Raw genomic sequence first — 14,297 nt, 5'->3', positions numbered from 1 at the left:
AAACAAATCCATCAGAAAACTTAACTGATTTCAGAAACTTGCAAAACTCTACTCGTTCACTGTTAGTCAACGTGTAGCTCGCATGTGGCTTCATCAATCGGTTACTCACTTCTACAAGAAGTAAGTCCTTTCTTATCTTCAAATCTTGTAGGTCCAATCGAGCATTTGTGGTATCCTTGGTTTTCTCTTCGATGTTCAACAACATACCAACCAAATTGTCACAAACATTCTTCTCGATGTGCATCACGTCAAGTTTAAAAAACTCTACTCGTTCACTGCTAGTCAACGTGTAGCTCGCATGTGGCTTCACCAATCGGTTACTCACTTCTACAAGATGTAAGTCCTTTCTTATCTCAAATCTTGTAGGTCCAACCGAGAATTTGTGGTATCCTTGGTTTTCTCTTCGATGTTCAACAACATACCAACCAAATTGTCACAAACATTCTTCTCAATGTGCATCACGTCAAGTTTGTGGCGTAACAGTAGTCTCGACCAGTAAGGAAGTTCGAAAAAAATACTTCTCTTTATCCAATTAAGAGCTTTCTTTCTTTTCTTATCCTATATTGAAGGATGTTTACTCATAACTGGAAACTCCAACTGATCTAGTTGTTCTAATATTTCATGCCCATTCATCACCACTAGAGGAGCCCTACGCTTTACCTTTCCATCGCGTAGCCTAGATCTACACCACGCGTGGTTTTCTGGAAGATAGCATCTATGTCCCATGAAAGATATTCTACCTCGTATCCTGAAGGATGACGTACTCATTTGACCAAATGGGTTAAACCCATCTAAAGCCAAGCTTAAACGCACGTTCCCTAGATTATAAGCAAAATCAGGATATTTAGAATTAAAGTGCTTCCACCCCTCTACATCAGCTGGATGTCTCAACACATCATCTATTTCAACGCGTTTATCCCTATGCCATCTCATGTCAGCAGACTCTTCCTGCGATACAAACAAGCGTTGTAATCTTGGTACCAAAGGAAAGTGGCTCAATACCTTATGCGAATTTTTCCCCTATATTATGATTAGCCTTGTACCTATCCTCGCCACATGTAGGACAATGTTGAAAATCAACAAACTCTTTCCAATACAATACACAGTCATACTTGCACGCATGAATAGTCTCATATCCCAAGCCCAAGTCACGAAGTTTTTGTTTTGCTTTATAAAATGAACTAGGGATAGTACTACTACAGATTGGAAACGCTGCTCTTAAGAGTTCTAACAACATGTCGAACGACTTGTTACTCAAACCATTTAGAACCTTCACATGCATCAACTTAACCAAAAATTTCAATGACGAAAATTCAGAACAACTGGGGTACAACTTATTACGTGCTTCAGTCAATAAGTTCTGAAATATATTGTTTGTTCTATCTTCATCTATATCTACCCTAACATTCATCGACATTTCATCTTCCAAACGACCATCCTCTGTTTCCTCTTCATGTTCAATGAGGAATTGTAAATCATTTAGCATATCAAACATTTTATCTTCTTCATTAAATTGCCTACTACTAGTTTCTTCATCAAAAGGATTACTACTAGTTCCTTCCTCAAAGTTTTATGTACCTCTAAAGCTTAATGACTCTCCATGATACGCCCATTCTGTGTAAGAGGGGGATATTCCAATAGTCAGTAAATGTCGTTCTATACCCTCTAATGAGCTCCAACTTAAATTCAAGCATCTTTTGCATGGACACCTTAATCATCTGTAGACATCAACGTGAAACTTAGCAAATTCTAAATAGGGTTACTCCCTGTCTATACTCAAGGGCGAAATTATTTCTAAGTTTCATCCAACCCTTGTCCATCGTTTAAGTCCCTAAAACATAAATAGGTTTGATTAGAAACATATCTCTCTCTCCCTCTCTTACATCCATAACTTACTGTCTTAAATTTTCACTAAAACTAACTTCAAACTAAAGAGACTGACATAACTGCAGGATAACCAACACAACTTAATTATTAACAACAAAATACTTTAAAAATCTTCGCATCCTACCCACCCCTTCCAACCTTATAAGCCATCCTAAACAGAAATAAATTCAAAATAAACAAGGCTACCATAACTGCAGGATAACCAAGTCAAATCAACACAAACAGGCTACCATAACTACAGGATAGTCAAAACAAATCTTAACACATATTACATTTTCAATTCAAAACATAAACCCCCCTTCAAATTTGAATGCAACCATAACCCCCTTTATTAAAATTTGAATTCAACCATAACCCTCATCCCCTTCAAATTTCAATTTAAATATAACCTCTCTCAAATTTCAATTCAACAATAACAACATTACACACGTTGTATACAAAAATATATTTAACAATAAAAAATCAATTCCAAAACAAAATTTTAAAACAATTTTTTTAAAAAATAAACCCTGAAATAAATCCTAAACCTAAAAATAAACTTATTTAAACTTACCTATATGGTGGCAAACGGCGGCGGACGACGGCAAGGAAGGGCAGCGGCGGCAGACGGTGGCAAGCAACAACGACACACCTTCTTTTCTTTCTTCCTCTCCAATTTTTTCTTTCTTCCTCGTTTTAGTTATGTTTAAAACAGAACCGAAATGAATATATAGAGGATTTCCCAACGCACCTCGAAAACATCGGGAGATCCCACTTATGGCGTCGGGAAAACGTCACTTTTCCCGACGCTCATTAAAAGCGGCGGTAATACCCCTTATTCCTGACGCCTTTTGCAATGCACTATGCGTGGTGTTGGGAATTGGGCTTATTTTCGAAGTCTTTTTCTCGACGTGTTCATTGCGCGTCAGGATAATCTTGTATTTCTCAATGCGTTTTCTGACGCGTTAGGCCGACGTCGGGATTAGCCTTTTCTCCCGACGTCTTACTTTGTGCGTCGGGAGAGCCTCTTATTCTCGACGTCTTTGACTGCATCGAAAAAATCTTGATTTCTTGTAGTGAATACAAAGTAAAAATAAAAACAAACATAATTTAAAGCGTCAACGTGAATTTCTCAACTTCTGCACATTGCCTCAACATCACTGTAGCTAGTATGATTATAGGGACATGAGCAGGATGTGCAAAGAGGAAAATCGAACATTATTATAAGTTGCATCGAAGAAACATGAGGTTGCTTCAAACAGAAAGAATCCTTACTCTGGTGATTCCAGAAAATTGATTTGGAAGATAGGAGCAGAAAATGACAAGATCGAAAACCGAATAAATAAGCCATAGAAAGTTTCTCACTTGTATTACCTAATATGCAAGTAAAGGACTTTCTATGATTTACCTGTTCAGCTTTCAATCTTATCATTTTCTGCTTCTCTCTTCCGAATCAATTTTCTAAACCACCAGAGTTATGGTTCTTTCTGTTTCAAGCAAACTTGTATTTCTCCGAATGTAGCTCATAATAATGTCCAATTATCCTCTTTACACATGCTGCCCATGTCTCTATGATCAAACTAGCTAGCTATAATAATATTCAACTTTCCCTTCCTCTGTTTGAGTTCCTCCATTGCACATAATGATGAAATACACAACAAGTTGATATAAAAAATAGATACACTATACATACAACAAAACATACATTTGTAGGAAATAAATGAACAACCATTAATATACGTTCAAAAGCATCAACATACATATACAAAAGAACAACCATCAACACACATTGAAAAGCATTAACATACATACAACAGAACAACCATCAACATATATTCAAAAGCATCAATATATATTCAAAAGCATCAATATATATTCAAAAGCATCAATATATATTCAAAAGCATCAATATACATTCAACAGCAATGTGCAGAAGTTTACATTCAACAGCAATAGTAATGTGCATCATCAATATACATTCAACAGCGATGTGCATCATCAATATACATTCAACAGCGATGTGCATCATCAATATACATTCAACAGCGATGTGCATCATCAATATACATTCAAAAGCAATGTGCATCAATATGCATTCAACATTAACAAACTCAATGTTCAGATTTGAAATGTCCATACATACAACAACAATGGCCTCAATGTTCAAATTTGAAATATCCTTAAAAGCATGCTAAAGAAGTAAAGAATGATCGGGCAAGGCCAATATATATGTTTATTAAACTGATATGAACATAATGATATAAGAGAAGAGATAAATTTTTTATATTTGAAATTTATCGAAAATGGAAGAACAATGGCGAGGGAGATGCATGATGGGCGACAGATGGACGACACGTGCTGAAGACCGATCAAGAAGCGGATCTCCGATGACATTTGTGTGCGACGAAGACGACAAAACTTGTGAGAATGGAAGAACGAAGAGGATGGAAGGACAGAGGAGAAGACGATCGGATCTTCAAAATTTCCGTTCTGTCTTGAAATATGGAAAACTCCCAATGTCGTTATCTATTCATCGAGAAAAGTTAGATCAATTTTTGGTAAATCACTAATATCGTTGGGAGTAGGTGAATCATTCCCGACGCTCCATGCATGGCGTTGGGGATCTTGCTCTGACACATAATTAATGTTTAAGTTTATCCCAACATCTTGTGTAACTCGTTGAAAATTATATTCCTATTTCCGATGCCATGCATGGAATGTCGGAGATCTTGCTTTGACACATAATAAATGTTCGAGTTTATCCCGACGTCCTGTGTAACCCGTCGGGACTGTGTTCGTATTTTTTAGGCCGTTTGATAAGCATCGAGACCGACTTCTTTTTTTCTGATGTTTTTCGTGACATGTCGTGCAAAGATGATATTAAAATAGTGATGTCGCTGTGTCCCAACGTATGGATCCCGGCGTCGAGAATAGCCGTTTGTCTCGACGTTTCTTCCATTGATGCTTTTTTGTGCGTTGGGAAAACTCTGATTTCTTGTAGTGGTTCGGGTGGTCTTTGTTGGAGTTATTGTCTGATATGGTTGGCAGAGTTTGAATTAAAGTTGATTGCTAGAGTTTGCCACATGAAGCTAGTCATTTATATAAGTGTGGTAGCAGTAGTGTTTGTCACCGATGGCCACACGGGTGAAGTCCTTGAAAACATTGGTTGAGTGAAAGTTGGTGTGAATAAAAATTAATCAATCAAACTCCTGAAACATTTAAAGTTTGCGGGTCAAACATTAAGTTAGTAATGATAATTATTATCACTCAACCCAACTCATGTTGGTGAGCCCCAAGTTTAAAATTAAGATAACACTCATAGTTTGAAATCAAATATAAATTAAACTCGCAATTTAGACTAAAAATGTACTAAATTTAGAACAAAATTAAATTCAAAATTTAGAAATTAAAGAAAATATGTTTATTTTTCTAAATAAACAAAAAAATGAAAGAAATAGGAAGGGTGACTTTTCTAATGATGAGAGTGTTTATTTTGGACTGCACATCTATCAATTAGACTACAAAGTGAGATTGGTTGGTTTAATAAATAGGTCACTTTAATTTCATTTTAGGTTTTGCAGTTATAGATAATTTTGTTCTTAAATAATAATCGTGCTAAAATTATTATTTAAAAAAAGAAAAATTCAATTTAGTTCTATTTGCCACTTCCCTAATTTTTATTCATTAGGTATTAAATTTAAAATAGTTTAAACTTTTAAGTCAATTGATAATGCTATCTCAAAACTACCTAGAAAATAAGAAAACTTGCCGTATATTCTTCCTCAATATATGAAGAAAAGAAAAATGAAGGAGTGAAACTTATAACCAAACTCGGTCCAGATACGACAACTGCGTGTTTGATTGTGCGTAAATGATTTTATCAACATCATTTGAAATGAAATAAATGGTAGATGTTTTTAAAATTATTTTATATTTGTAAATAATATCATATAAGCCTCTATCTTTTATTTAGTGTTGTTGATGCTAAAGAAAAATAGAACAACGGTAAATTTATATTTTTAAGGAGAAGAGTTTAACTACCGTGTGCAAAAATGAAAAAAATTCTCGCTAATATGTGTGGTATCAAGACACCAACATCTGACACTTTATAAGTTAGTAAGAAGTTGAGATGAATATTGTGGTAGTATAAAGTAGTATGAAGTGGTTTTAGCATATATTTGACAAGTGATCTTGATTGTTTATATAGGATTCGTATTATGTAATGGACACCTTGGCTCATAATGACACGTCATTAATCCCAATGAAGCCGTTGAGACTCATTGTGCACCAAACACCCCTACCACATGAAACGACTGCCAACTTGATTTGTTGGCTTAAATTTTTTCATGGGTTTTGTTCTTTATAATTTTGTACCACAACCATTAAGTTCTTAATGAGGTCCTTTTTTAACTTACTATAGTTTCCCTTATGGAGCATCCGAGCTTGCTTTAGGCTATTCATGAGTCTTTTAAATTTCATGATGGGTCCATATGAGCTCACTCTAGTATCCCTCATATATAGATTTTCTAAGCTTCTTCTATTAGGTTTTCTCACAGGTTTTTTGAGTTACCTTTGTATGTTAGACCGAATCTTTTTACGCTCATGGCTACTTAATTTTAGAAAACTAACAGTAGTTTGACCGATGAAAATTGGGGGGAGTTTATAGTAAATTTAAATTGATTGAAGAATAACTTTAAAAGTTGCTTTCAGTTGAATTTAATTATTGAGGAAATATTAGTAATAATTGTGAAAGAATGTTAAGATTAAGATAAAGCCCGTGAATGTTAGATGAGTTGAAATTAATGAAACAATAGTTGGTAAAGAGCACCAAATCAGAAGTTAGATTTTGAAGGTGACAAATTAATACTATTAAATAAGAAAAATTATTCTAATACAACCAAATTTTAGATTCTATTGATGAAAATATTGATAGACATTTATAGATTTTTCTCGGTGTCCAATATTTATGAGTAATAAATTTAAAAATTTTATTATATTTTATAAATATTTTAATTTAATTTTGATATTTTTGAAAATGTATTCATTAAATAACATTTAATTTGATTTAGATTTATATATTAAACAAAAAGGTGAAAAGAAAATTGTATGCTTTTTCATCGTGACTTTCTTGGCCACCATCCATACCCCACTCCAAATTTAAATTTCACAAATTTTCAAACCATTTGAACAAGCATTAATAAAATAATAAAATAGCTAAATACTTTAATATCCACTTCACTAAAAGAAATTTATGGATGAAATAGACTAATATCTAAACAAAAGGGTCATAATAAATATTATTCACATATAATAACAATAATAATATATAGGGAAGTTGCATACACAATGCTTTAAGAGTCAAATGTTACAAAAATAGTAAACAATACTATTCTATATAGACAGAGTAAACAATGAATCAGTATAATTATTATAGAACCCTAATGTTGGTAGATCTTTATTTATTTCTTAGGTTTGATTTAGTTTATGGAAATCTCTCTTTTTTTTTTTTTTGACAACCATTTTTGTTTTCAACGTTAAATTACAAATACAGAGTCTTGGTTATGAAGTTTGCGTCGATTTGGTCATTAATTTCTAAAAGTATTTAATAGGTCTAGAAATTTTTTGATATTTAATAATTTTTAAATTTATGAATCTATTAAAAATAAAAGAAAATGTTTAAAGATTCAACTTAACATAAAATCTTAGTCTTTCAAAACTAAGTTTATAAATATTACTTCCATACCTATAGATTTCTTAGTTTGCTATCTACTTTGTAAAAGTGTTCTAAAGATGAAGCCTAAACTTTGGACAAAAAAAAGGTTTTTATTACTGAAATTTAGCTAAGATTCGAATTTAGTGTTTAGATAGAAAATGTGAAAAGTCATGATCAAGCAATAAGAAAACCAGCATAATTTTAAGAAATTAAAAATGAAATGATTATGATAAAAGAATAGTTTTGATGTTTAGGCATCAAATTATAAATGTTGAGGTTTGTATTTTAAACATTAAATTAAAAATTATATCATTTTAAAAGTAAGACTAATAATTAATTATATCAATTTTGGACGGGTATTCATTAGAATTTAAACTTATATATAAATATATCAATTTGAATTCCTAATTATCTTTTATTTGAAGTAAAAGTTTTACAAGTGTAAATTTAAACCTTCTATTATGTTTTACACACTCTGTAAAAGTTAAAAACTTAATAAAAAGCACCAACTTATATATAAATATATCAATTTGAATTCCTAATTATCTTTTATTTGAACACACTTGTAAAACAAGTGTTACAAGTGTAAGTTTAAACCTTCTGTTATGTTTCACACTCTGTAAAAGTTAAAAACTTAGTAAAAAACACATCAGTGAAAATTTAGATTGATACATCGACAGAACCCTCAAAGTTTAAATCGATAAAAAATGATTTTCTATTCAAGGTGAGTTTACTCCATGTTTGGTATTGCTGTGAGAATATGTTAGTTAGACATTGCATACAATCGGTTCTAAAATCGTGGGGGCTATGGAATTTCTTTACCCTAATAATACAAAGATTAACAAATAGGTTTCGTTTCTGTGGAACAATTTGTATATTTAGCACTGCTTCTCTACATGAATAAATAAATATAGAATATAACAGAATCGATTTCCTTTCGTCCACAAAAGCAAAAAAAAAAAAAGAAAAAAAAAACAAAGATTATAAGATGAAGTAACGACCAAAATCTGTGAAAACTTTAGAATCTGAAAAAGGATCCCAGAATGGAGGTAACACATTCAGTAAGCTTTACCTAACCACTAGCCAAGAGGGGAGCATTTAACTAAAATGAAGGGATAAAACTGAACCAAAGTGTTCTCTTCTTCCCTCCCCAGCAAAAAATAAAACAAAAGAAAAAGGGACCAAATCTGCTACTCGCATTTGATCGATCGATAGATGTGACGAACGAAGAACAGGGCTGCACGGAAGCCTACAGTTCCGAGCATCAGAAAGAAGCCATAGCAGATGCAAGCCATGTACCCGAAAAAGAAAGAAGTTTGCATGAAGCCCGACATATCTGAGCGTGCGTAGTAATAGTACAGGCAGTAACCATAGATGAACAGACCAGTCGAGCCACCACATAGAAAAGATCTGAAACCATATTAGGTATTCAATTCAGGTAAGAGGTAAGAAGGGTGAATCATTAAGATCTTCAAGTCTAAATGGCAGAAAATGAAATAGATGGAAATGGCTTAAAAAAACACAGATTGAATAACATTTTACAAGACTATGTGGCCAAATGATGTCTTGTCTACTTAAGTGTTTGTGTGAGTGAGAAGAAAATGTGAACCAGTGAATGAGTGCAAGAAATAACATTAGGGAGATGAGGTGTCTAAGTAAGAAAATTTGTGTACCTCCACCACCATTCATGATCTTCAGCAGTTAGCTGAAAGTAAGTCAAAGCCACGGTAATGAAAGCAGTAACTATCAAAAGGATGATGAAGACGATAAATAAAATACTGTAAATTGTGTATATTTTGTGACCCCAGACACTAGCAAATATGTAGTAAAGCTCAATGTATATAGCACTGAATGGGAGAAACCCTGCCATTGCCATCTGAGGAACAGTACTTCTATACCAAGGTAACTGTGGAATCTCTCTAGGATACTTTGTGGTGCGACATGGAGCTTGAAATTCAATCCGACTATTTTTTCCTGCTATACCACCCAAAACAAGCAATGGTGATGTTACTAATGTCCATATGAGAACTATCACCACAATTGTGCCAAAGGGAAGTGCAGCTGTTGCGTTGTAAACTATAGCGACAGTGTTAAGGAAGCAGAATGTGGCAAAAAGAGGTCCACAGAAGAGGCAACCCGTCAGCAACAGATTCCTCACCTTCCAAATAGAAGGGAAAAGAAGTTACTAGATCATTCTATAGCAATTGAGTTTTATGCTGGTAAATTACATTTTCCTGAAAACAGAATTATCTCCACATACCCAGTTTGTTCCTTCAAGTTGGCAATAGAATGAGGAAGCTGTATATCCTGCAATCCCAGACGTGAGTGCGTATATGACCACCAGGGCAGTAAACAAAGCTCCTCGGTTGTATGGATAAAACACACCAACTAGTGCCAACATAAATATGAAAACTGTACTGAAAAATGAAAATAATTGGAGAAGATATGAGTCTCACACTTGTAGGTGTAAGGTAACATGAAGTTTAGACGAATGAGGATAAGCTTCTTACAGAGTAAACAACTGGGTGCCAGAGCCAAGGGCTGCCGCAAACAATGACTTGTACTTAGGGAATCGAAAAACATCGCCATGGATGTATTTCCAGCCCGTCTCTTCTTGATCATCAGCTGCTTCCTCGTCTTGTGCATACCTGAAGTTACGGAATTTAAGCAATGCATTAACAAATTTTGGAAGGTTGAAAATATTTACTTGATAGACTAACTTATAAATCTTACTTCATAAAGTCATTCTTCAAGACACGCATCAGAATAGTGGCAAGAAAACCGGTCAAAAGAAGGACCGTTACACAAGAGTTAATAATTGAAAACCAATGAATTTCCAAGTGATGTGGTAATGAAGAAGACTGTGAGTACTTATCCATCCTTTTCTCAAAGGGAGTATCTGTTTCCCTCCACTTCACAGTATACATGAACTCGACATCAACATCCTTGTCCTCAGTCAGGTCCACTACAGAATGAGGATCCATTCGAGCACTAATTTCAATCACACGATCTCTATTGTAGGAAATGTCAAATTGGATGTGCTTGAACAGGAAATATTTATATTCACTTGGATCATCCCTGCCTTCCCTATCAACCTTTCCAATAAAACCCCAGATAGGCAAATCATCATAATACATCTGAAAGTAATAATCTTTCTTCACTGCAGCTCGAAACTGAGCAACTTCTTTCTTTGACAGCTTGCTTTTACAAGCAACTTCTGTATCTTTCTCTCTTTTAAAATCAAGCTTGTAGGGAGCACTAACAAGACGGTCTCCATTCAACACCTCACCAAGAGCTTCCTTTTTCTCTTTTACATCACCTGACATTATCACATGATATTTACGAACTGAACCTAAACAAATATTAACAAGTGCAGCAATCATACACACACCGTTTAAGTTGAGACTCAGATAGAAGGAAGCTATTCATTAGTAATGACAAAGTTTTCTTCAATCAAATTATGACGATTTCTATGTCAAGAACAAAGAAGATGGGCAAACCAAATGCTTAAGAAGATATCTATGAAGTAAGTGTTCTTTGTCATTTTCCTGGAAAATGACGTGATAGAAAAGTTCAATAAAATAAACACTAAGAGAAAGCAGCTGGAACATTAGGCAGACGCAATTGGGTCAAGATTCGAGAATGTAATCACACAAGGAGAGGAGAAAACCTGGTGAGCAGAAAGGCAGATCAAAGTAGCGGTAGGTTTCACTGGAATGACACAGAAAAACCAAGATCAGAGAAAATAACACAAAAAACACAAACAACCCGACAAAATTTGGTCTAAATAATTGTAAATTCCAACAGAATAATAATAACAGCAACAACAATTATAATAAACAACCAACCTAATCTAATCTAATCTAATCACAACACTCCTAACCGAATCATCAACCGCCAATGGCCGCATTTCATTTTCCCAAATCCAAATTATTTCAGGTGCTACATTAAAGAAACCCATTTCAATTCAACAAAGCAGAAACAAACATTCAAATACAAGGCCATGATGCTATCAAAATCAAATGAAACCACATGAACGAATGCGCAACAAGAATACAAAAGATGGGTTACAGAAACTAGAAATCGTCAGATTCAATTACGGATCCAAATTAGAAGAAAATAAAAAATAATTACCTGGGATTGTGAAATGGGCCGACCTTATTAGCGTAAAGAGGAACAGAGTCGCCTTCGCTGTAGCGGTGATTGGAGGCATCTGGTGCCACCTGAATGGCACAGATTGCGATCCACAAAAGGGTGAAGATCAGAGAGTCCTTCATGCTCCGATCAGGAAATCTCCGGCAAGAGAGAGGGAACATGAACCTCGAGTGAATGAAGAAATTGGGATAAATAGAGAAAGGAAAAAAAAAAAAACCAAGGAAGAGATTGAAGAGAAGGGTTCTCAATGTTTCTTATTTCCACCGTCTTGTTTCTGTTTCGGTTTGAAGGCGAAGAGTGAGAGGAGATTGTGTGTTGGGACCCACAGAAAATCGCTAGAAAGCCAAGTCGGACGCCCACGTGGCACTTTTTAAAGATATAATTGGAAAAGTTTTGTCGGTCACGTTTCATTCCAAATTGGATTTTTATAAAGTATATATATTTTTTAATATTTCAATTTTGTCTCAATTGGAGTTAATGTTTTGGGAATTCTCTACTATACCTATGAAATTATTTGAGCAAAGGGGTGGGTAGCAATTAATGTTATATATTATTTTGTGTTGGATTTCTCTTTTCTTTTATAGTTTTGTTTGAGAAAGATGTGTTGTTGGCTACTGCACATGATCCACAACCATGGTCTATCTCTTATGCAATGTATGACTCTATATAACATATTATATTGTTTCCTTGTAAGCATAACTGGTTTAAAAAAGTATTCATGTCACTTTGAATTGAGATATAGCTCTAAATATATGTTTATTGGGTTCCTAGGACGGTGTGTTTAATTCATACTTGTTTTGTTTGAGTTCATGTAATTAGAATGTTATGATCAATTTTTTTTAGAAAAATTATTGTAAATGAAAAAACGACTGAAAATATTTACAAGACATAGTAAAATTTTAAACTCTATCAATGATAGATAGACATTAAAAGGCTGATATCATTGATAGAATTTGAAACTATTGAAATTTATGTCATAAACTCGTAGTTTGTAGTTTAAATTATATTCTATTCCTTAAAGTGGTTATTGAGGACTTATTAGTAAAAATTGAATGTTATAATCTTGAATCCAATAAACTAAGTCTCTGAAGATATCTAGTGTAGACTTGAACTTTATGTAGAGACATAAATAACATAGATCAAGTTTGAGTATATAGCCCAAACGGTCTATAGTGTATAAATAAGGTTGAGCATTTTATTAAGAGAACCCTATGGATGTGACCCACTTTGTAGTTAGTACAAACGATATGATTTTGAATCGTTCATGTATAGACATAGAAGTGGGGACATCCTATGTAAAGAGTCTACATAAGACTGAAACCATGAAATGGTCACTTTTAATTAAGTTATAACACCATTGACTATATAAAATTGACTACTTCGATTATTGATAACCTAGGTAACTTAATCTTAATTATGAGCTAACTATGAAGTTATGTTCACACAAAATTATCCTTAGATTTGCATAGGTGAGGGCAGCTCAATAGTGTTGGCCCAATAAGCCTCCCATTTCAGGGTGGATGACTAGGACATAGGATGCAAGATGGAATTCACTTCTATCTGCTTTAGGGTTAGTAAATAGGTTGTTCCCATAAAGACTAAATCCAAGTCTTGAACAAGGGATAAATTGGACTTTAAACCAATTGTACAATAGTGGATTAATGGGACTTAAGGTGTAAGATCGGAATAAAACGGTATTTTAACCCAGCCGAGGTTATTAACAACCTATGAAGGATAAACTTACTGATCATGGTTATTTCAAATGGACACAAATATATCTATAATGAGGGAAATACAACTACGAGACTTTAGTGGTATGACCCATTAATTAACGAATGTTGATTATCTCAGTCTAAAAGAATTTAGTCAGTTAATCTCGAATCATTGGAGTCCATGATCTATAGGTCCATTAGGTTCCCCTGGTAGCTCATATAGAATTAACTTAGAACAATATGTTGGAATAATTCGAATTGTTTGAATTAGGTAAAGAGAGAGAAACCGATAAATATATGTGTCATAGCCGTCAGTTATTAGTTGCATATAGTTTTATGTTTAAATGTGATTTAAATATTAAAAATAAGAACGCCGATTCATATTCGGAAGCTCGAAGTTGATGGAAATGGTTAAAGCTGTAAAAAGTCAAAATGTTGACTTTAGACTTAGAAAAGTCAAACTTTGATCGACTTTATATTCAAATGTGATTTGATTTTAAGAAAAATAAATGTGGATTCATGCTTGGGAGGTCGAAATTAGTCTAGATGGTAAAATGGTAAAAAGTCAAAATGTTGACTTTAGACTTTGAAAAGTCAAACTTTGATTAGCTTTACATTCAAATATGATTGGAATTTCTAAAAAGTGAATGTAGGTTCATGCTCGGGAATCAAAATTAGTTAATACGGATAAAATGGTAAAAAGTAAAAATATTGACTTTTGATTTTGACTTGAATGATCAATTGACCATTTTACCCTTGGACTAAAGTTAGTGGAAAAATCCAACATATTGTTGGATAATTTCATTAACACTTAGCAATAAGTGGCTACATAAGATGTTAACACCTACCCA

General features: G+C 33.7%; 1 protein-coding gene across 1 annotated transcript; it reads right to left on the bottom strand.

Moving 5' to 3' along the window:
• Positions 1-8,573: 8,573 nt before the first annotated feature.
• On the bottom strand, positions 8,574-12,009 carry LOC103504191 (transmembrane 9 superfamily member 3-like). The gene is made up of 7 exons (XM_008468655.3): positions 11,714-12,009; positions 11,250-11,290; positions 10,313-10,898; positions 10,090-10,227; positions 9,840-9,996; positions 9,253-9,737; positions 8,574-8,989 (listed from the first exon to the last, which is right to left on the bottom strand). The coding sequence occupies exons 1-7, from the start codon at positions 11,893-11,895 to the stop codon at positions 8,770-8,772; spliced, it is 1,809 nt and encodes a 602-aa protein (XP_008466877.1). The 5' UTR covers positions 11,896-12,009; the 3' UTR covers positions 8,574-8,769.
• Positions 12,010-14,297: the final 2,288 nt, after the last annotated feature.

Source organism: Cucumis melo, chromosome 9, assembly GCF_025177605.1.
Source record: "Cucumis melo cultivar AY chromosome 9, USDA_Cmelo_AY_1.0, whole genome shotgun sequence".
Lineage (NCBI taxonomy): Eukaryota > Viridiplantae > Streptophyta > Magnoliopsida > Cucurbitales > Cucurbitaceae > Cucumis > Cucumis melo.
The sequence above is the reverse complement of the archived record's forward strand: the minus strand, read 5'-3'. Positions and strand labels throughout refer to the sequence as shown.